The sequence below is a fragment of the Argiope bruennichi genome, chromosome 2 (genome assembly GCF_947563725.1).
Source record: "Argiope bruennichi chromosome 2, qqArgBrue1.1, whole genome shotgun sequence".
Taxonomy (NCBI): domain Eukaryota; kingdom Metazoa; phylum Arthropoda; class Arachnida; order Araneae; family Araneidae; genus Argiope; species Argiope bruennichi.
Genome location: NC_079152.1, coordinates 13,982,384 through 14,008,492, shown reverse-complemented (window position 1 = coordinate 14,008,492; position 26,109 = coordinate 13,982,384). Strand labels below are relative to the sequence as shown.

The following is a 26,109-nucleotide window of genomic DNA, read 5'->3' as shown; positions in this document are numbered from 1 at the left end:
CTAGACAGATGAAATTTGGTATATGGTCATTACGCCAAATTTGTAGATTTCTGTCCGATTTTGTGCAACTTCCGTTCAGATGAAGTCTGTTTGGCTGTCCGAATATAGGTTAACACGATAAATACAAAATGAAGAAAGCTGGATAGATAAAAAGCTAGAGAGAAACCTGGATTCAGTACGCAGGTTTAATATCTATAGTATGTAGCAGCTATATCTTTATTTTATTATCTTTGTTTTTGTTGCCAGTTTGTCTTTTTAAAAAGTGGCAACATCAGTTGCTTGTGATGGAATAAAAAATATGTCGACTTGATATAGTTTCGGTTATTTTAATTTCAAATATAATCTGCATTAATCATTCCGGAAATATAATCCATATGAATAACCGATCGTAATGAGCTGTACATAATTGCGCTACAAGTATGTACGCCCGTCAAATTTTGAGTCAATTCCAATTACCGGTTAGCTGTTTGTCGGTCTCTATTTTCAAAAAAGTGTAAACGCGAAATTCAAAAGCATAATGACTTATATATATCAAATTTTGCATGGGAATTTGTGACTGCAAGTGAAATTTTGTATCATATATACATTTCAATCGGTTGAGAAAAATGTGTCTAAAACGCAAATTCGATTCTCGAATGCTATTAACAGTATACCAGGAATTGATCTCCAAGTAACTCGCCAAGGATGACACGATACATTCAGTAAAAATGCGGAATTCACGTCAAAAGTTATTATTTTGTAAATATTGTACATCAATGTCATATAAGGTGTTTTCAGGCACTACAAATTTATTAGAGAATATGCGAGAACGTTTTGGGAAGACCACATTCGCTTGTTTATTTTCCTATGTATGAAGTAAGTTTTAAATCATCGAAAAATTGGACAGTGTCGTTTCGACCCATCTCCAGATTGCAGAAATTTCTTGAAAAAACTTTGTTAGAATTATGACTCTCTGCCTGTTTGTGGATGAGGTAGAGCCATAATTCTCTGCCTTCATAGTAGACGAATAAAATTTGGTACATTGTCTTTATCTATAATTTTAAAAATTATATCAAACTTTGGAAGAAATTCTGTGTACGGAAGTCTGTCTGTCCTGCTGTCCAAGTACAAATGAACACGATAGCTACAAAATGAAAAGATCTAGGCACATAAAATTCCGATAGATGTTTAGAATCTTAAAAGAGACACGAATCAAATTTTGAGTACATTCTTAAAAGGGTCTAGACAGCCGTCGATCTGTACTTTCGCATGCGCGTAAACTCCATCATTCAAAAAACGTTGTAATTTAAATAAAGGAAATTTAGCACTATATGATATTTGACAATTCCAATTCTGTGTCAAGTTTTTGTTCCAATAGGTTGAAAAAAAAGACATCAAAAAGACATATTCGAACTTTGGGAAAAGTGTACGGAGAAGAAAAAGAGATGACTCATCCTATACTTTAATTTAGTTATATTAACGCCCCGTTTTAAAACAACACTAGGGCTATTTTGGGACGGAACTCGCAATTTTGAATCACGGTCAGATGACGAAGACGACACCTGAACTGGCACTCCCCTCTCCATGCCACACTGGGAGGAATTTTGGCTCCCCTCCGGTGCCGAAGCCGAGACCTTATCATTATGCTACCGAGGACTCAACATAAATATATATATATATATATATACAGGGTGTTTATAAAGTCCCGGACCCATTTTGATGTTTAATAACTCATAAAATAATAAAGATAGATTAAAATTAATAACATAAATGGTTAAATAGACTCAAAAAGTTTCATGACCCTTGTCAATGAACTTCCACGTGTGCCCCCTTCGTCGCACGGAGAATATCAAGTCGATAGTCAATTTCACGCCAGGTAGCGACAAGCATGTCGGCATCCACAGAGCCATTTGCGCACATTATGGCGATTAACAATGCCAGAAACATGAAAGGATGCTTCATCGGAGAACATTATGCTCTTCAGAAAATCAGCAGCATCTTCTATCCTCCTTAGCATATCTGTTGCAAAGGCCATCCTCCTAAGCTTATCGTTCGGTACCAAAACTTGAGCAATTTGAACTTTGTATGTATGCAGTCTTAATTTTTTCTGAATAACCTTGTACACAGTCGAAATTGGCATATCCAATTCTGTTGCCGCTGATCTCACAGATATTCTAGGATTGTGAAAAAATGTCTGTCTGACACGCTCAACATCAAAATCACTTGTGCAAGGACGTCTGGAACGTTTCTTATCTTAAATACTTCCAATTTCTAGAAAATTCTTTTTCCACCGCAAGATGCTGTTTTTGGATGGAGGATCTTTTTGATAAATTCTTCTGAAATTTCTCTGTGCTTGCAATATCGATTTCATTTCTATGAACCACCATAAAATCTGTGCTTTCTCTTGTGGTGTAAGCATTCTCCTTAATATCCACTCGAATAAAACATCACATACAAAAGTACTACATAGAACAAACACATCAAAAGTAAACATAACATTGCAATAGTTGCCAAAAACAAAAGAGAGAAAAATGCAATTAATAAGCAGACAATATTTAGAAAAGTACAGATATTTAGATTGGAAAATGAAATTATCTGAAAATAACCACACGTGCAGACGATATTTACAAAAGTAAAAATATTCAAACCTGAAAAGGAAAATATATGAGTTATTCCATCAATAAATGCCATAAGTTTGTTTATATCTTTATTATTTTACGAGTTATTAAACATCAAAATGGGTCCGGGACTTTATAAACACCCTGTATATATATATATTTATATATATATATATATATATATATATATATATATATCGCGCAAGATCGCTCACTAGATTCAGAAAAAAAAATGCTAAATATATTCCAAAAAGTTATTTTTCATATTATTTGGCCGTGAATGCTAGGTAGAACGGTATTATTATCTCAAGTCCACAATTTTATGAGTGGAAGGGGGGATACCACATTTATTAGAAAGTACGTGAGAAAATTTTGATGATCATTCCCGCTGTTATTATTAGTAGATGCAGAAATTTCCAACAATATATTCGCTTCATTTTTGAAATGAATGTGAAAGCATGATCACTGCTTCTGCAAATATTCAACTGCAGGTTTCTCTTGCAATGTTGGAAGCTAGGTAGAGAAAGTTTCGCTTGATTTTCATATTATTTCACAATGCTGCTTTGAATTTTAACTTTCTTATATTCTTTACTTACTTATTTTGCTTTATTTGCAAATGTAAAATAGTGTTTTTTAATCTTATATTTATAGATATATAACATTAAATGCTTTGTTTGTTTGTTTGAACTTTTACAGTTTATTCTCTTTGAATCTGTACGAACAGAATTGGGCGCATATGTTATTTAGGGGAATATTTAGAATTTAGTTATTTTAACTTTAGTTAAAATTTCAGAACACATCGCCGCACAAAAATGATTTTTATTTATCTAAAAATTGAACAAATTAGCTTTTTAGTGACACAAATGCCGTTTCCTTTCATTGTTTCTTTAATTTTTAATAAATTTTTGTAAGTTGATCCAAGCACGATTTTTAACTATTTTTTTTTGTAGAAACATTAAACCTGCTTTACAGCTTAATCCTACCTGGTATTCGCACGTCGGAACCAGTTTTCAGTTTTTTTTTTTTCCTACGGATATTTTTATTTTTGGTTTTATTATATAGCATAAAGTATCAATTAAACAGCTCGCGCAATAACTAACTTTTAAACACTATATTTTAACATTGTAGCAATTGCTTTTGCTGTTTAAATTAATTTTCTCTCATATTTTATTATTTCTAATCCACTCAGTTAACGTTCAATTTATTTTTTGCACAGTTTTTTCTTTCTCTTATACGAAGGATACATAAGAAAAAGCATTGTAACAATTCGAATTCGATACGTTTGACACTTCCATGAATCCATATTTCGAATTTTTGGTATTATATCTCTCTGTCTGTGACAAAGATAATTCAAAACGCGTTGACCCACACGAACTAAGTTTATTATATAGTCCTTACACCAAATTAGTAAATTTCTAATGTGGAGCAAAATTCATTCATGGTATGTTTATCCGTCCGGCTGTCCGAGTGCAATGAATACGTTGACTACAAAACATAAAGTACTAGATAGATAAAATTTAGTGCACAGACTTATCATCCATAATGTAAATAATTGCGAAATTTTGAAAAACAAATCAGTCAAAAATTTGACCAAAACTAGAGATTTGAGTTTGCACTTTCTCAAGGATGCAAACACGATAATTCAGATACAATGATTAAGATAATTGAAATTTGGTATGTGATTTCATGACTAAATTTGTAATTTCATGACTAATTTTCCTTTTAAAAACTCGAGTTTGGTTTCGTTTAGTTACATCACCCTCCCGTTTTAAAGCAAAACTAGCACTATTTTGGAAAGGACCTCGCACTTCTGAACGGCGGTCAGATAATGATGATGGAGACTGAGCTGGTATCCCTTCCCCGAGCTTCCACACCGAACTAGCGGGAGGACGTTTGACCCCGACGGATTTAGCATCCACCAGGTCCGCTTACACGATAGTTCTTCGGAGGACTCGGGTCTCAAACTTGGAACCCTCCACTTCCGAAGCCCAGACCTTTCCACCAGGCCACCGCGGCCCGTCAAAATTTGGAAGTCGAATTTTTTGTCGATTACAATATTTTCACATCGTATACGAGAACGTAAATTTTTAAAAGGAAAATTATAGTGAAATTAAGAATACCGAATAAAAAGAATATTTGATATTTTTGTCAAAAGTCGGCTTTGCAACATAGTCAACTACATTAACTCTGTATTAGAAACTTTGTAAGGAAAGAAGAAATCCCTTTACAGCCCTTTCCCACCGGCTATTAAGCCGGTAGCCATCAAATTAATCTGCCCTTCCGTAATGGAATACAAATATTTGCCACCCTGCTGCTTACACAGGAATTAAAGGATTGAATTATGCGATAGGTGTTTCGAGTGCTCAAAGCAAACCTCATTTTTAAACTTCGGCAAAATGAATCTGTCAAAAAGGATTACCGCATATTTCTGAACTCTTGACAACTTAAATGATTTTCTGCATATAGAACTTGTGGATTAAAAGTGAACGCGACTTTCTGAAACAGAGACCACAGATTCTATCCAGGCCAGTAAACAATTTTTTAGAGAAGTGGTACAATGAAACTAGCGGGAGTAGTCTCTACAAAACTTTCTCGCATATTCCCTCGTTAAATTTTTAAGCCCGAGAACACTTGACTCAAGTCACTGGCGTACAATAGTTACGAAAAATTAAGATTGGATATGAGTTTGGCATTTTTACTGGATCTATCGGGCCATCCTTGGCGAGTTATTTGGCGATTTAACTCTGGCATGCGGTTAAAAGTAACGGTATGTGATTTTATAACAACTGTAATTATATGTCAAATTTTGGTTGGGATCGGTCTGAAGAAAGGAGTGCAGTATAACATTTTCGATTTTCTAGTACTTGTGCCTTAACCACATGCCAGCGATTAATCGCCAAACATTGCCTGAGAGATTCAGTAAAAATGCTAGATTCGCTCGGAAGATATATATTTCGACATTGCTCGCCAATGGTAATCAAAGCATGGCGGGCTTGCCTAATGGTCTGATTTTGGAAAAGGAGTAGTTAGGGAAATAACATCTTTATTGAAGAACGCGCGAGAAAGTTTTGGAAAGACCACTCGCGCTGATGATATTAGATCAGCCTTTTCGCCGAAATATGGCTTTCACAAATGTTAAACTACTAATATAAAATGCGTTAATTTAAACTTTAATCTTCTCCCACAAGATTAGGAAATATATGAATTTAACCTCTTAACTGTTTTATTTTCTTTAGCATCTAATATGACACCTTCTATTTTCGGAATATTTTCTTTTTTGATTCAAATGAAAATCCATTGAATACTTGACTTATCTATGTATTCGAACTAATTTTAATATTGAATTATAATCGTTATGAATGGTTTATTTTTTGCTAACAACTATCAAAATTCGATAAATCGATGCACGTATAGCATTGGGGCAAAACAGTTAAGCCGTTAATATAATCATTCTGTCACATCTAACTATATGTGTTAAAGACTGAAAATGCTAAAATAAAATCGGAAGTGACCATCCAGCTTTGTAGTTTATGCCCAAAGAAAGTAATTTTTTAAAATCTTGACTTCAAAGTTGTCTAAAACATACGAATGAATGTTTTAATCAAACAATGAAATTACTTTGAATTTTCACATTATAGTAAAAAAATTGTTGTAATTAGCGTATGAAATTTAATTAAACCTCCGGTGAGTGGTCCCCTCAAAACTTTCTTGCATTCTCTCTATGAATCTTATCATACCAGAGAATGACTTACATGGCACTGGAGTACAGTAATCATGAAACATTCACTTTTGACGTGAATTTAGCATTTTTATTGAATCTATCGTGTCGTTCTTGGCGATAAATCACTACCATGTGGTTAATAGTATCCGCAAATCGAATTTGTGTTTTAGACGCGTTTTCCTCAAACGACTGAAACAAAGATTTGACACAAAACTGCACTTGTAGTCAAAAAATTCCATACTGAATTTAATATATTTAAACAGTGCATTTCTAAATTATCGCTTTTACTTGTTTGTGAAATTGCAGCCTGACAGCTTATTAACTCGTGATTGGATTTGGCTAAATATTTGGCAGGCGTTTACACTGTGGATATTAAATCTGTAAACCGAATTTTACCTATTTATCTCTCTTCGTTTTGAAATTATCGTGTTAATATATATTCACACAATCAGATAGATTATGTAGAAATATATGATAATGTAGAAATACAATATGTTTTTTTGAAATAAAAAAAAATCGTATGTGAGGGTTTTTTTTTGGTATTTTTCCATTAACAACATCCATTTCTCGGTTAACCCTTTCTAGGGCCGTGCGAAATATGCTTCCCACCAAATTTATCAATCTTTGTACGAAATTATGTAGGTTGGCATAAGTTCTGACAAACTTTTTTAGAAAGACAGAAACTTAGATGCTTCAGTTCTTTATCGCACACAAAATGATGTGTCTTGATTTGTTGCTTAATTATTAATGAACCAAATTAATTAATGAATCAAATTAAATTTATCTAATAAGCTAAATGAATCCCTTTTCTTGTTCTAATTTAAAGTCTAAAAATATTTTAACATAATATGACTAGAAAAAAATGGCCCTTTAAAGGGTTAATTTCAAATTTTATTTATTAAAAGTAAAAAATCACGCATTTAAGGGTTAAGAAAAACAGAAACGAGCTGATCCTAATCCAAAGATGGCGTCGCGAGGAACGGTTTGTCATCAAAGCGGCCCAACCTATCACGAATAGATAAGCACCGAAGAAAAAGGGTTCTCCTAATGAAGAATTATGAATTGCGCAACTCGTTGCGCATCTGGGAAGTGTCACTCGCGTGGGTCCCTCCTGATGAAGAAAAATACTCCGCATTAATCGCTATTTCTTGTTCCTCGCTGCTCGTTAGGGAGCATTTTACAAGAGACAACCATCGAAATTAAAGTTTGTCTCTTCTTGGAAGAGTAACTTTTTTTCCGACTCCGATAGATTGCACTTGTTTCGACTTTTATGACAAAGGAACAAGGGATGATTATTAAAGAGAGTGGAATTTAAGACCGTTCTGATAGCGGATGGGTTAAGTAGGGGATGTTGGATTTGTTTTGATTGAAGAGGGTCTGAGTTTTAAAGATGTCTCCTTATTTAAGACTCGTATTTTACGCAACTCACTTGTGAACTTTCTTTATATATAAAACGCTAAGGTACATGGTAGAGAAATCGCTCTCATTACTTACTGTTGAATGGCAATAGTGAAATGTAAACAAATCACTCTACGAATTTTCATGGAATGATGCTTTATTTTCCTGCATACGAAGTATAGAGAAAGTATATTAATCTTTAAAAACTTAGAACTCGAGATTTTAACGAATTTCCACATTTTGCCCCCCCCCCCGAATTCGAAAACCCCATTTTTGGAAAATATCCGTCTGTTTTTGACAAAGAAAACTCTAAAACGCTTTGAACTTGATGGATGAAATTTGGTATATATTATTCTTTACTTCAAATTTGTATATTTCTATCGAATTTTGTGCAAACTCCATTCAGAAGATGTTTTTGTCGAATATTCGATTCGGATGTTCGAATATAAGTCATCAAGATAATTATAAATCGAAGAGAGCTAAATGGATAAAATTCGGTACGAAGATTTAACATCATTCGTCGTGTCGTTCGTTCTCCTTTTCAAAATCGTGAAATTTCCTAAATTGTGAAAATTTAAACTTAGAGATGAAGGAAAAAGTAACCATGAGATGTGTCAATTTCCACAGCTGAGCATCTGTCACTAGAAAACAGAAGATAAATTATAGGCTAACTTGAAAATTCCCAAAAAGCGGATATCAACAAAAATCAAGAATGTATACGCATTTTAATACAATTTACATAAATGATGTGTCTATAATCTTTTATGGCCACATAAAATGAGTGTTGTATTGCTCCATGTGTCCAACAATCCACATGGAGCAATACAACAACAACAAAAGAACCCTTAAATGATGCACAAACAAGTGAGTCGTGCCGAATGAGAAGAAATGGAAAAACAAAATGAATGTCTTTTTAACGTGTAAATTGAGTATATAAGAAAACATTTTTTTTTTACACTTGTTAAATTACCTGTTTCTCCAATCTGTCGTTTCTCTTCATTCTATCAATACGGGAAGCCCCTAAACGTTTGCTAATGATGTTACAGAGCCCGCCCGATTCGCATGAATAACACTACTAATTCTCCTTTCCCTTACGTCAAACGTGACAGATTAAATAACCATAGCGCGTGCTTTGTTTGTTAGAGACGCTCACCCGGATGAATTTGGTGACTAGATTTTCTAAAAATAGTCAAAGAATGTCTGAGCATACATTTGTTTAGTAGCTAATAACTCAGCAGAGATATCTTTTGTATAACAAACTCTTAAGATAACGGATTGTCATTGTTATTTTTGAAGAGTAATGAGGATTTTTATTTTCTTTTTTAATCTTTGAAAGAGAAACTCGGATGTTCCATACATTTTGAAGTACCTGAATTAAAATGGACAGAGGAATGACAGAGTTAAGGTTATGTTTCCATGCATTACTTTAGAATCCACTTAATTAGAAATATCTTGATATCATGAACTTCTGTACTCGGTTTGAGCGGCTTCTGAAGCGGTTTGTTATAATTTACATATCCATTTCTTTTCTGTAAACATTTATTATATTTAATAAGAAATATTTTATTTTCTGCATAAAAGTTCCTTCTCAGCTCTTGAAATCACTATCAGGAAGAAAGCGTACCTTTTTGCAGAAATTCAGTGCACCGAGGATGAAGTGGGCCACTCTAAATTCGGTCTCTAATAAGTGAATCGGAATGTTTAAAAGATCTGGACCTCCCTACCTAACTCTTCCAATCCCCTCCATTTAAGCGTCACCTGATCTATCCTGCCAATCATCATCTCGGATCCCACAGATTGGTCTTCTCGATAACTCCCCACCGGATCGTTTTAGCCCAGTTTCATAAACAGGTTGAAAACCGATCCCTTGGCGCAGGTACGGTTGACGCAGACTCTAATGAGGGCAATAAATTAGTGCATGAACCTCTTATCTGATAATTAGTTGTAAAACCGGGAATTGATGGCTGCCGAAGGTCGGGAGGGGACAAGGCCTCGTATGTCAAAAGAGGGGAAGTGATTATCTCTCTCTCCCCCCTGGTAGAATGTTCCTTCTCCTGTTTGCGGAAGTTATTTCGAGAGGAAGTTTGTTCCGGGTAAAAGGAGACATTCAAAGAGTTTCGGCGATAAATTTCGGAAGGCTTGTTAGTAGAGGTAAAATGCTGTTTTTGGCAAGCAGCGCTTTTCTCGCAAGATCCTATCTGCTTTGAGGGGGTGTAGAGGTGGAGATGTTTGCTTTGAGGAAGATGGAGTTCGTAGTTTACAAAAACACAGTACTAAATAAAGCGAATATTTTCATTCATTCAATTAATAAGAGTGTTTATTTTTTAGTTTTAACCCTTTCTAGGGCAGTGGGAAGTATGCTTCCCACCAAATTTATCAATCTTTGTATGAATTTATGTAGGTTGGCATAAGTTCTGACACATTTTTTTAGTAAGTCAGAAACTTAGATACTTCAGTTCTTTATCTCAGACAAAATGATGTGTCTTGATGTGTTATTTAATTATTAATTAACTATATTAATTAATTAATGAAATTAAATTTATCTAATAAGCTAAATGAATCCCTTTTCTTATTCGAATTTCAAGCCTAAAAATATTTTAACATAATATGACTAGAAAAAAATGGCCCTTTAAAGGATTAAATTGATTTGCTAAAATATCTAAAAGAATAAAATTAAAACCAATGGAAATGATGACCTCGAAATTTTCATGCGTACTTCCTAATAAAGGTGTTATGTTCCCCCAAGTATAAAATCTGTATTGCTTTTTTGAGTAATCTTTTTCACATGTTTCTGAAAATACAGACCGCCGGATCCCTTGTTAAATATGATACTTTAATTAGATAAATTTGATTTTAAAAAACCTCAAGCTTTGATAGGTGTCTGAATTATTAATGTTAAATCCGTATACCGAATTTCTGTATTAGACGAACGATAAGACTTCCTCTAAATAGATTTTGCTCAAAATGTGATAGAAATCTACAAATTTTATGTAAGCATGTACCAAATTTCATCCGTCTAGCGCAAAACATTTTTGAGTTATCTTCGACACAACCAACCAACCATTTTCCTGTATACTTCACATATAAGAAAATAACTAGTTTTTAATATCTGCCGCAATTTGATATTGGAAGCTTTTCTTGGGGGCTCCATGAGCATTAAATTATGCATGAGAGATTTATTTGAAAACAAACACAAATAATATTTCTGTCGAACCAATTAGGCGCCAGATGTGATTACAAGTTAATAACCAGCGGAAGTGGTTACTCCAAGACTTTCTCGCGTACTCTTTAATTTAGGTGTTATCCCTAAGAACGCCTTGCATGCGTTGGCGCACAACAGTTACAGAACATCAACATTTGGCGAGAATATAGCAATTTTATTGAATTTACCGTGTGATCTTTGGTTAGTTTTGGGGAGATTAATACCTTGCTTGCAATTAATAGTTTCAGATAATCGAATTTGCGCTTTAGATGCGTTTTTCACAAACGGCAGAAAAATGTGACGCATATCTAAGTCTGCAGTCATAAAATTCCATACTAAGTTTAATATATTTAAGTCATCGCATCTTTGAGTTATCATGTTTAGATGCTTCTGAAAATACAAACCTATAGAGGGTCAATCCTTCGTTGCACTCGGCTCAAGGCCGGAGTCCTGGCATAGGGGAAGCGCGTCTTCTCCGTGATTTGGGCGTCCTGGGTTCGAGTCGCGGTTCGGGCATGGTTGTTCTTCGTGTGTGTTATATCTGTGAGGTGTGTGAATGTACCCCCCACATGTAAAAAGGGGTTGTGCAAACGAATGTGTCAGTTTCATCTTCATATGAGCTAGAAGTCAGACTTCTGCCCTTGGGTGCCCAGGGGTCTTTACCCTTAGAAGCTTCTGCAGCCCCTTTCCGTGGTAACGCGGACACGACATCATCACTCGGCTTAAAATCTGCAAGATGTCTTCGCTGTAGATGTTATAACTGTGTACCATCTTTTATCTATCTAGCTCTCTTCGTTTTGGTTATCGTGCTAAATGATATCCGAATAGCCGGACAGACCGACATTCTGTGAGGTTGTGGCTCAAAATTTAATAGAAATCTACAAATGTGGTGTAAAACCCGTCTACCAAATTTCATCCGTTTAGATCAAACGAATTTTGAGTTATCTTTGTCACAGACAGACATTTTCCAAAAATTGTGTGTTTCGAACTCGGAGATGAAAATCTCGAGTTCCAATTTTTGGACGATTATTATACTTTCTCGATACTAAGTATACGAGTACGTAATAAACGAAAAAGCGATTTTAAATCATTATAATTATAAGTAGGAGTAGTTTTTCTTGTCGATTAAAAAAAAAATATTGAAATATTTTGGTTCGTACAGTTTCTAAAGATACTGATTATCTTTAATATTCAGTTTACCTCGAATAGATTATAACCAACAAAGAGGTCACCCATTAGTTACATCCTTTCCTCTAAACCACCCTTCCCGCAGGATTGCAAGGTGTTCGGGTGACGGCATGGACATCAATCCACGGTTGGAATACTAATGCCCTCTCCCCACTAACTATTCCAGTAGTTTATCTCCAAATTAATAGCGTGCCTCTCGATAGCAGATACGGCCGGACTTGATCAACGGGGCCTTCGGATCCTTCGCAGAGGTCCATCTATTGTCCGGTCCGTTTAACAGGATAAGAGGTGATATTCTGCTCCCAGATATTCACTATCTCGGAGCAGAATAGCCATCGCGCCCAATAGAATACTTGACAAGCTGATGCAGCAGAGGAATTTGGATTGCTAACTTGCTATATATTATGGTTTCTTGAAGTAATAAGAGCGTGACCAATAACTTTTAAGGTCACGCAATATCTGAATTCTAAAAGTTTTTGTCTTGACAACATCAGTGGATGGTAAAATTATTAATGGTAACAAATAGGTTAATAGGATACTAATTTTGGTTAGACAGTGAATTCTATAACTTGATACGATTCTAAATGTCATCGATTGCTTGGATTGTAAGATCGCGAACATGACATATATTTACGTGACAAATAAATTGCAGGGTCACGCAGTACCTGAATTTTAAATGTTTGCTACTGCTATTGTAGTTTTATATTAAACATTTGTTCCAAAAAGTTGTGAAAAACGCATCGAAAACACACATTCGATTTTCGGCTACTATTAACTACATGCTAAGAATTAATCTTCGAAACACTCGCCAAAGTTGACGCCATAGATTCAGCCAAAATTCTAAATTTGCTCCAAATGTTTATTTTGTAATTATTGCATCCATGCTAGGCATTTTGTGGGATAACATATTTTTTAGAGAATATGAGAGGAAGGTTTGGGTTTTAATGGAAAGGTCCGGGTTGTTGGGTTTTAATGAAAAACAGGTCCCACTGTTTTTTCCTACTAAATCGTAAAGTAAAAATGCAAAATTAATAGGTTGTAATGATTTTGATATTTCATATACTTTTGGAAAGGTAGGTCATACTGATGAAGTGTTTAACGGGTTAATCACTATTCTAAAGTCTAATTTCCATACAGTCTAGAAAGAAATTCATTAATATAATGCACCTTATAATCTTATTAGAAGAATTTCGTCTACGGGTTTGTCGAAATCAAAACCTCCCAACTGAGAGAGCCGTACAGAGTGTTATATGAGCCATAATGGCATGTGTCCGGACCACAAACACTGCAGATAATGTGCTGAAAATTTATGGAAAAAATAATAAAATAAATTTTTAATAGGTAGCGCTACAGCCCAACAAAATGTTTCACATAATTGCTGCATGTGTTCCATGGTTCTCTACAACCAATTCCATTCTCAAAACATGTTGCTCCACAACGAAATGTAATAAATCCTCATTGATTGCACAAACAGATTCTTTCAGGTTTGACAACGTTCCACGCAGTTTATGTTGTTGTTGCTGTTTCTTATGACACTTGCCACGGACAAGCCCGCTGTTACGAAGACAGTTAAGCCGGAGGTGGATCCTCTCTTGTTTTTATAGTAGCGCCAATTAGGGCCAAGAGTACGACTTTGCTACTCTCGTATCACTTATTTGCTTTCGCAACCCCTTTTTACAGGAGGGCACATTCACACATAGAACAACGGAAGAACAACCATGCCCAAACCGGGACTCGAACCCGCGACGCCCAGATCACGGGGAAGACGCGCTACCCCTATGCCAGGACGCCGGCCCGCATACTATGTAAGAACCTGCATATAAAAATTATGCAAAATAGTTTTGTGCTGCAGCGCCACTTATTGCTGCCTCCTTATACTAATTATTTTTCAATAAATTTTTAGCATATGCTCTGGAGTGTCTGTTGTCTAAATTTAATGCCATTTGAACCCAACAAAGCCCTGCCTTGGCTCTCTTAATTGGGGAAATTTGATTTTTACAGCACAATGTTTATTTATTGATCAAAACTTTTATTAATTTCCATTGATTAAATTTTGTTGTTATAAAATGCATTCTACATCTGAAGTTTTAATGAAAACAGAACAATTGTTATAATATTTTCACATTGATGCTGGTATGCAGCATTCAACTGAAATATTAAAAAAAAAATATTCAGTAAAAAAGCTGTGAAAACTTTATTTACTTTATAACAACAAAAATCTGTGAAATGTTTTGTTGATATAAGACATAATCTGCACTTGAAATCTTCATGAAAATAGAATGATGTATTTTATATTTTTAAATAGACACTCAGGCACATTCATAAGATACAGGATTTTTTATTATTATTTCTCATTGAAATTACGAAAAATTAATAAAGTGTTGATAGCTTTGGTCATAATTCTTTTAATTAAAATCTTTAATTTAGACTTTAATTATTTAACTTAGTTGGATTTACTGTCCCCTTTGAATACAAAAATGTAGTATGCAAATTTTATCGATTGTTGGTTAAATTATTCAAAATTAATTAGATAAATCAAAAATGCACGTGTTGAATTGTAACTCAGAGTGAGGTTAAGTTTTATTTAGAATGATCGAACTTGAAAAATTCCGAAACATTGCATGGAAACTATTAATTTCAATTTGTTTTTTTCTTTCCATTTATGACTTATCTTCCATTAATACTTTTTCAATTGACGACCTTCTAAACTACCTAAGCTCTCGTTTAATTAAACCATACCTTGAAAACAGTTAGCTCCCTAATTAACTGTGGCAGAAAATTAAAAAAGGAGTAGAAATATTTCTCCGTTAATAAGTTAGTCAAACTGGAATTTCCATTTTAGATGAATTAGCAATGAATTTTTTTCCTACTCTTTACTCTTTCTCCAATAAAATAAAGTTTTTCGAATAATAATGAAAGCTTGGATTAATTCCATTAACTAGATTTAGAACGAATCTTTCAACTGCTCCCTTTTTGATACTTTAATCGAACCACTAAATATTTATTAAAATTTCCGTTCCCATTTCATTTAAGTCAGCAAATTATCTTTCGCAAATTAATGAAGGAATTTCGCAAAAAAGAATCGTCTTTCAATTTTAATTAGTAATAATTTGGTTAACTACTTTTAAGTTAGATTAGTTAATACTTTCATTAAGGAATGGAATGCCTTCTGCAAATAACATCTCATTTCTCCCAGCATATATCGGATGGATATTTCTGAATGCAGCTAAAGCAGACTATTCTACAGATGCCATTTTTCTACTGATAAACATGTCTGGAAAGTAAGCCATTAAGACAGCAGAAGAGGCTTTCATTTAGAATTTTAATGAAGCTGGAATTCTTTTCAATGGCGCTCTTTTCGGACTAAAATACCGAAGCTCCACATTTGTGGTCTTCTTTTGATTTGGTTATTAACTACACAGAATGTTAAGGCATTGCCTCTGAAGCAATTTGAATAGAAAGACATGCGGAGAAATTGAGTCTCGATATTAGGTTATCTCGAGTCAAAAATGGCTTCAGGCTATTAAATGTAAACTATTAGGGAATTTGGAGACAGATATAAGTTCCACAGACCTGCGGAATTTTGGTGTGTTATGTATCGGATGGTAATCTTAAATATTTCTTTAATGTTCTGTATTCAGAACCATGCAGGAATTGTTTAAACATGCAAAACAAAATAACCTTATTCTTTTTTTCAGAATTAAAAATGAATTCTTTAAACAAGTAAAACGAAATAAATCAGAATTAAGTTATCATTCTTTATTCAGAATTTTACGTCCATTTTTAAAAAATTCAAAATGGAATTATCTTATCATTTTTTATTCAAAATTTTACGTGCATTTTTAAAAAATTCGAAATAGAATTATCTTATCATTCTTTATTCAGAACTATGCCTTAATTCTTAAAATATGTAAAACGGAATGAATCAGAAATATCATTCTTTATTCAAAATAATGCATGTATTCTTTAAACATGTAGAATAGAATTATCTTATAAATTTTTGTTCAGAATTATGCATGAATTCTTTAAGCATGCAAATGAAATGAACCAGAACTAACTTATAATTCTTTATTCAGAGCAATGCTGAATTATTTAAGCACGTAAAATAGAATTATCTTATCATTCTTTATTCAGTACTATGCATGAATTCTTTAAAAATGCAAATGAATCAGAAGAACCTTATCATTATTTATTCAGAATAATGCGTGTATTCTTTAAACATGCAAAATTGATTTGATGTTATGACCCTTCGTAATTGTGCATGAATTCTTTAAACATGAAAACGAAATGAATCAGAATTAACTCATCATTCTTCATTCAGAATAATGCGTATATTTTTTAAATATGCAAAATAGAATGATCTGATCATTCTTTATTCAGAATTATGCATGAATTCTTTAAACAAGTAAAAAGAAACGTATCAGAATTAAATTATCCTTCTTAATACAGAATAATGTGCGTATTCTTTAAACATGCAAAATAGAATTATTATTTTTTTATTCGGAACAATGTATGATTTTTATTTAAGCATGTAAAATTGAATTACTTTATCATTCTTTATTCTATACTATGCATGAATTCTTTAAACATGCAAAACCGAATCAATCAGAACAATGTTATCGTTATTTATTCAGAAGAATGCATACTTTAAACAGAATTAATTTAAACAGAAAATTAAACGAATCAGAATTATTTTATCATTTTTTTTATTTAGAGTAATGCATGGATTTTTTTAAACGTACAACGCTAAATGAACCAGAATTACCTTTAAATTCCTTATTCAGAATAATGCATCAGTTTTTAACACACAATTCAAAGTGATTCCGAATTCATGGACAAAGCTTTAAAGGTTGTGGAACAACATACTTCAAGTATGGATATCAAGAATATATGGTTGGCCATTGAGGTAAAAACACAAGAAATAGATATCAGAGAAGTTTTCTTCACAAGGTTTTTAAAAAACAACCAAAAACTGCACTCTTTAAAACTAATACACATGTAAAGTGACAGACGTACAGTTTCAAAGATGTCAAGTATTTACCGCCTCTCCGAATATTTGAGAAAAGAAATTGGCACACGTTTTAGAAATGGCTGTTGACCTACCAAATTTTGATGTCATTGATTTTAACATTTAACCATATATATGCCACAGTTTAGCCAAATGTGGCTGTTGCGCCAAGGAAATCCCAAAAAACCAAATCATTGAGAAAAGAAATTCTTTCTCACCAGAATTTGGCTACAACACCAAGCATTCCATCAAATAATATTAGGATTTTAAACGATTTCAAAAAATTCATATTTAGCCATCGGTATCAATCTCGAAGCAAACTTCATTCGATAATTAAGCTAAAAAAAATCTACGCATCAGGAAATTTTGTGAAGTTACTTTTTAGACTAGAAATCGTTATGCTTTACTTTCAATACATCCTATTTATCTTTGAATTTCTACAGAATTTAGAGCCTGTTTTTAAACTAATTTCAACATAACCATAACATACTTGACCATTTCATATATACCCTCCCAATGTGCTTATCAGTTTCCTTCGAATACAAGATGTCCGAAGAATGGCTCCACCTGTTCGATCCATCTCTCACTCCCTTCCCCTTCGAATAAGATTCCCTTTTCTAAGTGTATAATCACCCTCTGGCAGGAAGCTCCTCGTTTCCTGCAGCTCTCAGAGTGCATTAAGCTGACACACGACTTAATCGGCGCTGCTTAAAGGCATGGATTTAAACATCCGGAGAATAATATTCAATTCCTGCTGAGAATTCGACACAACAGTTCACTCACTCTCCAGCCTCGGACAACTAATCTCCGCTTTCTTAGCACAGTAGAATTAATCGTTTGGCAACCCCTCCGCCCACCCTCTCCTTTGTCCGATTGTCCACCTGTAACCGTCGTTTAGGAGGTGGAATTCGGAAGGGCTCGGATCACAATGGGAATTGGACGACGACGTTTCGAAGGGTACAGAGGGTAGGGCAGGTGAATGGGGGGTGTACGAGGAAACAGTTTATTATTTGAATTGTTTTGCTGTCGAGGTAAACAGGTGATGAATGCGCATTGAGGAAGTATCTAGCTTTGAAACGCCTATCATTAGAGAGATCAGCACTGGATTAGTTTAACGGAAATAACACAATATGTATCGATTTCACACTATATTTATTTATTTTAAGCTAAAAGGTGTATGTTCGGAGATTGGCTGTGACCGTTATTAGAGCAAAAAGAAACACTGTTCTACAGCTTGAGATGCAAGATTCGATCGAAAAAAGAAATCGTTTTTTATTTTCACTTTTTTGTCGTTACTTATCAAGTTTCGGAAGAATGGAATGAGGTACATTGCTGATAGTTTGATCGCAAACATATACTTCCAGCAATGCTGCATGGATGGACAAGTCAGTAGCGACCGTTTTCCTAAACACCTTTCTTAAGATTCTTCAGGTTTCATGAGTACTGAATTAATCGGAACTTCGACTTTCAATATGTATATTTGCAATTTTGTTTCGTAAGGTTTTGTCACACAGAATTTAAAATGCAGTGTGCAGTATACTGTGCTAAGTAGGTGCATGTGTCCTGGACAGCGAACCAGCAATATTGAAAAGGGGTCACACAATAATTATGGCAAAACTCGATGTATGCACCGGGTTACTTAAGAGTTGTATAAAATGAAATTATCAAATATTTTTAATTTCAGTCTGCAAGCCTTTAAAAGCCGTCTGTGAGTTTGCATCTCTATGTTGAGAAAAAGCCATTCCTTATTATTAAGTCAGTTGAAGCACTATAAACTAACTAAACCGAACATATGGATGGTCACTGAGTTTTGCGAATTCGGTGGAGAACTTTTGTAACAATATTATAGTTCGACAATTCATATTTTTCAAAATCAATATACATATTCTTCAATTTACATTTGAAGCTTTTTTTTTTTTTTGGCAAAAATTTATTTTAGTTGAATCCAAAAATGTCCTGAGGGTTCGATGCTAAAGTCGTCAACAGAAGTGAATCAAGTAAACTAATGGAAAGACCTAGTCCATCAAACCAACTTGATGCATCAAAAAAGAAACAAGCTACGCACTCACCTTTGTGTGGTAGGCTAAATAGTGTTTAGCGAGGGAGCACTGGCGTTCCAGAACGAAACCATATCGTCTGCGCTCCTGAGTAATGGCCTTGGCGAAAAGAAAAACAAAACAAACATGAGCAATCTGTTATTTATCACGTGGCAAGGGGAGGGGCAGGGAAGGGAGACATAATATAAATGGATTGCCACAAGAAAAACAAAAGATGCTTGCGATGCTGCCACCGGGAACACAGAAAATATTTATTTATTTCTTTTCCGTTGGCAGTAGCTGGTAAATTGCATTTGTTCCTGGGGGCTCATACGTTTAAAAAAAAGAGGCAGACAAATATGGCAGACAGTGCACTTACTTCTTCAATTTTCTACCGGGACGTTTATTTTTTCTTACTTACTCTTAGGTAGAGCTATGGGGTTGCATTTTTTTTTTTTTTTTACCTTATTTCTCGAGGAAAGAGTTTTTTTAGCATCGCTTTGTCAGTAACACTTGTGGATAGGTGGAGATATTGGAGATGGTATGTGATATTTTTCAGGGGAATTCCTGTCCTGCCCATTATATTGAAAATCTATAATACTATATATAAGCTGTTTTGTTTTTAATTTTTATGGATGTAAACTATAGATACCGTCTTCTTACTTCAGAGAACAAGTGGAAGTGTATCCAATAATGGATTTGACATTTTGCATTCTAGGCCATGTGCGTTGTATGTTCCCTCTTTAAATAAATTGAACAATTTGGTTATACTTTCCAAAGCATTTTTAATTATATATCGGTTTATTTTAGATTAACTTTTTATTGTTAGAAACTTTGTAAAAATACATATGCTGTTATTTGTTTGTTTCATGAGTAAGTTAATTAAATTTAGTTAAATTAATACCCCGTTTGAAAGCAAAATATCGTCTATTTTGCGGTGGACCTCGTAATTTTGAGCCACAATCTGATGACGAGGACGACACTTGAACTGGCATTTCGTCCCTCTGCAAGTACTACATCAGCACAGTCTTATAACTAAGCGGAAACAAAAGCTATTATTCAAGCTTATGCTGAATGTTTACAAAGGCAATAGTAATTGTCTAAAATAAATTGGATAAGAAATGGAACAATTATACTTGATATAATATCAATATTATCCTAATATCTTAACATTAATAGAAATTGAATTTTTTTGCGATTTTATTTATTTTAATAACATCTTTTTAATAAAGCCAATTCTAATCCTTGGTTAGCGCCAGTCCTAGAAATATGGTGTCCCATACATGTTTAATTTCGGAAGGGGGAGGGTAAAATCAAATTTCATACAGCAAAATAATAATTTATTGTATTTCGCTATTTATTACATTTCATAAATTGGTGTAGTGATGATTGAAGGAATATTTAAAAATGATAAATAATTATATAATTTTTAGAGGTTAATATTTCAGTCATTAAAATTACCATTAATAAATAATAAAACAGAAATAATTGCTTCATAAACGAATACATTACAAACTGGTATGTAAATTACTGGAATAATTGATTTTTAATTTATTTTCTTACATATTTTATAGCAAATTCATTATCAGTCAGAGTCGGTTATATCATCATAATTTTGATCTTAATTTTTTTTTTTTTTTTTCTTCATCAAATTTGCATCTGAGAGATAAAAGATTCTAGACGGTAAGTCGATTTCTACTATTGCAGAAACTTCTAACTGAAATTACTTTATGAGTTTCAGTCTTGTAATAAGATTCTAAGCACCCAGTTTGTCTTCGATTGATTGATATGAAATTCCCAAAAAATGAAAATATTCAAATGTACTCATTAGATTATAATAAAAATAAAACAGAAAAAAATGAAGGCACTTTCCACTTGAAAAACCAGCGTGGATATTTGATTTTATACACATAACAGCTTCTGATTATTTAGTTACATAATTTTAAGTTTTGTATATTGCTATTTTTTTAGAAAACTGATTTTAATTGTTCATAAGAATGTTTTTTTTTTTCTCCCATCAGTGGAATTAGTAAATTAAAGGTAGGTATTGTTGAAATGCATGTGTCGAAAAAGGAAAGTTGTTGATTCTATTCTGCTTATAATCTTAATCAGTATTTCAAATTTGTGAATCTTTATGGCGAATTTCTTCCTTGCCGTAAAAGCGAAACTGCTAATGGAATCTTTTCTGTATTACAGTAATGCAAATAGGCACCAATTTTTATTAAAAATGTTCGAAATATTTTCAATTCGAAAGTTAAGACTTTGTCATGCTGAGACTAAGTCATAATCGTGAAATTGAGATGAAATAGAATGATAAGAATTTTACCATGTTTAAGGATACGACTGTTCATTAAATGTCGTCTGTAGTGAAAGCTTATAAGCCAGTTAACAGCTACGCTACACGAGCAATTGCTTTTGTATTGTGGTCATGTTACTCGGCTGCGAACCACAAGGCCCCAGGTTCTATCCTCGCGAAATTCAATCCGCCAAACGTTCTTCTTGAAATTCAGATAATGTGATTGAAGAAAGAATCTTAGCATACTTAGGGCTTAAACTACAAGAGTTCAATTATTTAAAACACTTCTCTTGGTCATTTAGTGTATCAGAAGAAGGTCTGTCGCCATCAGTTTAATCAGGCACCGTCCGTGAAGATTTTCTGTCTGCATTTCGTTATTTGTCAAAATTTATAAGTCAAATAAACTCAAATTATGACTCAAGTTGAATCAAGGCAAAAGATGCATCTTAATCTCAAAGCTGGAGTCAAATTGACTTCTATATATTTAGGAGAAGAATTTCAATTAGTATCTGTCCAGATATAATAAGCTGAGGGGTGCAGAAAACAGTTTGATTAAAGATGTTATTATCCTAGTTGCCGACTATATAAATATGTAAAAAATTCAAATTCTATGAATTATAAAATCTGAATTACATTACGTGGATTATCATCACTATAATGTGTTATTACATTGAATTATTAAAACGATTTTCAAAAGATAAAATATCCACTTATGAAGTATATCCCACTTATGAAGTCCCATAAAATAATATTCAATATTGCACTCGTTTTAAAGTTTACTATCTTCTTATATTTTGCATAATACACAAATGTTTTCAATAGTAAATAAAAACTCAATAAATAATCATTATAATTAATTTTTCAGCTATTTTATTTTTAATAATTTTTACTCTATGCATTAAAATCAAATAAATGAAAACATATGTATTTTCAAAGGGTGATTAAAATAAAAAAAAAACCCATAAAAACTAAATTGTCAATATTGATGAAATTAAAATTCATTTCAATGAAAGATTAATTTTTGACCCATTATTAAAATAGTGTCCCATAATGTGTGCGATCAAAAGCCACTAAATATATAATGAAACCACACAACAGTGAGACTTTCAATTCCTAAGTTAACATGTTTTTGTCATGAAATACTAAATGATAATCTTGAAATGGACATGAAACAGAATGATAAGAATTTTACCATGTTTAAGGATATGAGAGTTCATTATCCCTCTCGATTCCAGCGGGGCGGTTTGGGGCGGTTTGAGAATTTACCCTATAATATCCACGTGGGTCGGTTTGGGGCGGCTGTTAGCCGTTTTAGGGGAGATGGGTATTAAAAGAGGCTCCTCTACTGAACACTCCAGGAGGTCCTCGTTATCTTCGACAATCGCGGCTTTTTCACAGTAGTTTTCCCTGTGCCTTAGGGCGGTAGGGGTTGAGGAGGGATTCACTAAATAGGTTGTTGGCGTACATTTTGTATTTTGAAAGGGTTTTAGTTTCTATTTTCACGTGTTGTTAGCTCAAAATTGGAAAGATTTTATGGCCATTTATAAAAGAAATTTTCCACTGAAGTTCTCTGGTAACGATGAATGATATATAAGGATACCGACACGTTGTTTATTTTTCGGACAAGCATCAGAAGCCTTTTTTAGTAGTAAGACTATTGTAATGATATAAAGACAAACCATTGCATTGACACTGCGGCCTATTCACATCGCAGTTTTCTCACAAAATGGGTAGCGACAGTTGTTACTATGGAAGGAAGTCGTTTTACATTCCAAGCATATTATTCTTTCATCAAAGGACTGTCGGAAATTCTGAGGCCGTGTACAAACTACCGCTTTTAAAATAGAATTAAAAGAAAAAAGAAAAAAAAAAAAAAAAAAAAGATTGGAAGTATTCTTTATCGCCCTCTTCAAAGAGTGAGATAAGTTATATAAATACTGAGTTCCTTTTTAGAATGCCATTCTGAAAATTTCTCTTCAGTTGTGAATTGCTACTCTTTATTTTATGTACTGTGAATCGGGTGTTTGGATTATCAGAGTAATTTTTCTATTGAAACGCTTATTATTTCTTCATTATGAGTAAAAGAAATCGTGAACACACTGAAGAAGAAATTAAAGCAATTTTACTTGATTCTGATGAAAGTGACAGTGATCTTGATGGTTCAGTGATCAGATGATGGTTGGCCAAAAAATGATACTTTAGCTGAGCTCTCGTTTATTCTAAGCAAAGAAGCAGGAGATGAAACTAACGTCGGTCAGATGAACGAGAGAGAGAGAGAGAGAGAGAGATGAGGAGTCAAAAAATGTTATATAATGTACACATTATCAAAAATTTGCAAATGATTCCCTCGTGTGTAAATTTGTGGAAATTTAACATGAAGCTTTCGTTCAAAAATTTATCTTGTCTTAACAATACTATAGAAAACTTCACATAACATTTTAAAATCAGAAATTCAGCTTGAAAAATTCAACATGACAGTTCATACTAAAAAAGTAATATTTATGATTAATGTAATTTTAAATGTGTTAAATCTTCATATTTAGTTTATGAAGAATGTAATGTTTTAGTAAAATGTTCAGGCTGAAAACTGAAGGAATGTATTTTCGAAATATATTTCGCTGAGTAATTTTTCCCCCGAATTTTATTTCATAAATGTTTGTATTTCATTATTAAATGAAGTTTTAAAAATATGTTAACTCATCTATCGAAACAATTCGATAGATGAGATATATAAGATTTGACGTAATACATTCCCTTGGTTAGAAAAAAATTCCCTTGGTTAGAAAAAAATTGTAATAGTTATATTTTAAAAGATTAGTAAAAATGAGTGGCAAAATAAATATATTTTTGGAATTTATATTTACCCTACATTCTTTTTCGATTATTTAATGTAAAAGCAAGAATGCGTAAGGTTTTGGGGAAAAAAATGTGAAAACTTCTTTAAAATTTTTTCTAAAACTTTTCACTTAGTATCACTATCGTAAATGCAAAATAATATTTGATATTTAAAAATTCAATAAAGATAATCGTTTATATTGAAAAAAAAAATGCTAAAGACAATAAAAAAAAATCTTAGCTGAGTGTTGAAAGAACATATTATTTTCGAAACATCTTTCAAAAAGAGCAATAACATTTTTTTATCCAACGATTGTTTTTATTTTGGTATTAAATGAAGATTTAATACATTATCTTGTTTATCACTGAAAAGCATTCACATCTATACTATGTTAAAAAATGAACTAATTGCATTGATATATATATATAATGTATGTTTTACATTACTATGCAAAAAAATTTTACATGGTAATATATGACATATTATTTAATCTTGGCAACAAAAAAATGTAAAAGCCTATTGAGAATCAAATGAAACATAAAAATGTTTTTGAAATTGCTAGTAAAGCAAGTTTTTATTTAAATGGTTTGTAAGCCTAACATAAAACCTACAAAAAAAAAAAAACTATTTTCTAAATTATAGAATAAATTTCAAATTTTTTGTAAAAAAAAAAATACCCCACAAAGATGATGAGCGAAACACTTCACACTAAAAAATATAAATACATTAGAATAAAACTCTTAAGCGGATGGAAAATCAATCTCGTTGTCGAAAACCGCAAGGCAATTATTCAAGGTAGAGCGTCGACAGTTTTATTACTTCAGAGTGCGGGGGGTAACTGCCCCTCAGCTAGGAAGAGTCCATGTCTTTCAGAGCCACGCTGAAAAAGTCTGGATGTTAAAGGGAGTGCCACTTGAAAAGTGCTTGGATGTTAAAGAGTTATATCTCGTCCATCTTGAATTTCAGATAATGCGATTGAATGAGGAATCTTAGCATCATTTGGGCTTAAAGAAACTACAAGAGTTCAGTTATTTTAAAGTCAAGGGTCCAATAAAATGTGCCAAACAAATGTGAGTATCCATATTAAAAATATCGATGATTAGATTTAGTGTCATTAAAATCCGCTATTAAAATAAATAGCAATTTTTTTTTTCATATTTTACTTTTAAAAATGTGCATTTGTGTGTGAACCACATTACCATCTGCGAAAACAAAGGAAAAAAAAAGTAGCATTTCATTCCATTAAACAAAACGACCGAAATTATGCAATAAAAGAAAAGGAAAGAAACTCACTTGCTTCAAACTTTGGTCGCAAAATCCGTCCAGTTTTTTCTTCTCATCTTCCATCGCGTGCAGTTGCTGGAAAAAGAAGGAAAAAAAAGAAAAGAAAAAGCAAATTATTCCTTTAAAAAAACAAACTAGACAAAAAAAAAGGGTTGGAACATGACCCACGGAAGATTTCTAAACAGAGTGGATTTCTTTCGGTATTAAGAATCGCAGAGTATAAGGAGGAGGTTAAGGAATAAATATTTGCAAAATTATGGATCGCAGGGTTTTGAAGATAGAACGTGAGATAAAAGCGCCCGTTATTCGCCGCTACAGTTATGACTTTAGCGGTTATTGCTGGCATAATGTGCATATTGGATCGTTTGCTTTAATGGCAGGTGGAACTGCGATACGAAATAAAGAATAGAATATTTGTTTTTACTACAACGAGATTTCTTCTCTCATAAAATAATGCTAATATGATTGTCAGGATAGGAAAAAAAACTATCTTTATCACGTCGATTTAAACTGCAGAACTTTTGAAGTCGTTATTTTCATAAT

At 33.1% G+C, this 26,109-nt stretch overlaps 1 protein-coding gene across 2 annotated transcripts in view; it reads right to left on the bottom strand.

Moving 5' to 3' along the window:
• The window catches only part of LOC129960248 (brain-specific angiogenesis inhibitor 1-associated protein 2-like), a 263,166-nt gene that overhangs the window by 30,768 nt on the left and 206,289 nt on the right, over positions 1–26,109 (bottom strand). The window contains exons 7-8 of one of the 2 annotated variants that reach the window (XM_056073523.1): positions 25,576–25,641; positions 19,184–19,270 (exon numbers count right to left, since the gene is read on the bottom strand). In XM_056073523.1, coding sequence (XP_055929498.1) covers positions 19,184–19,270; positions 25,576–25,641 — 153 coding nt within the window. The remainder of the gene's footprint in view (positions 1–19,183; positions 19,271–25,575; positions 25,642–26,109) is intronic. The other variant, XM_056073532.1, reaches the window with a different exon arrangement.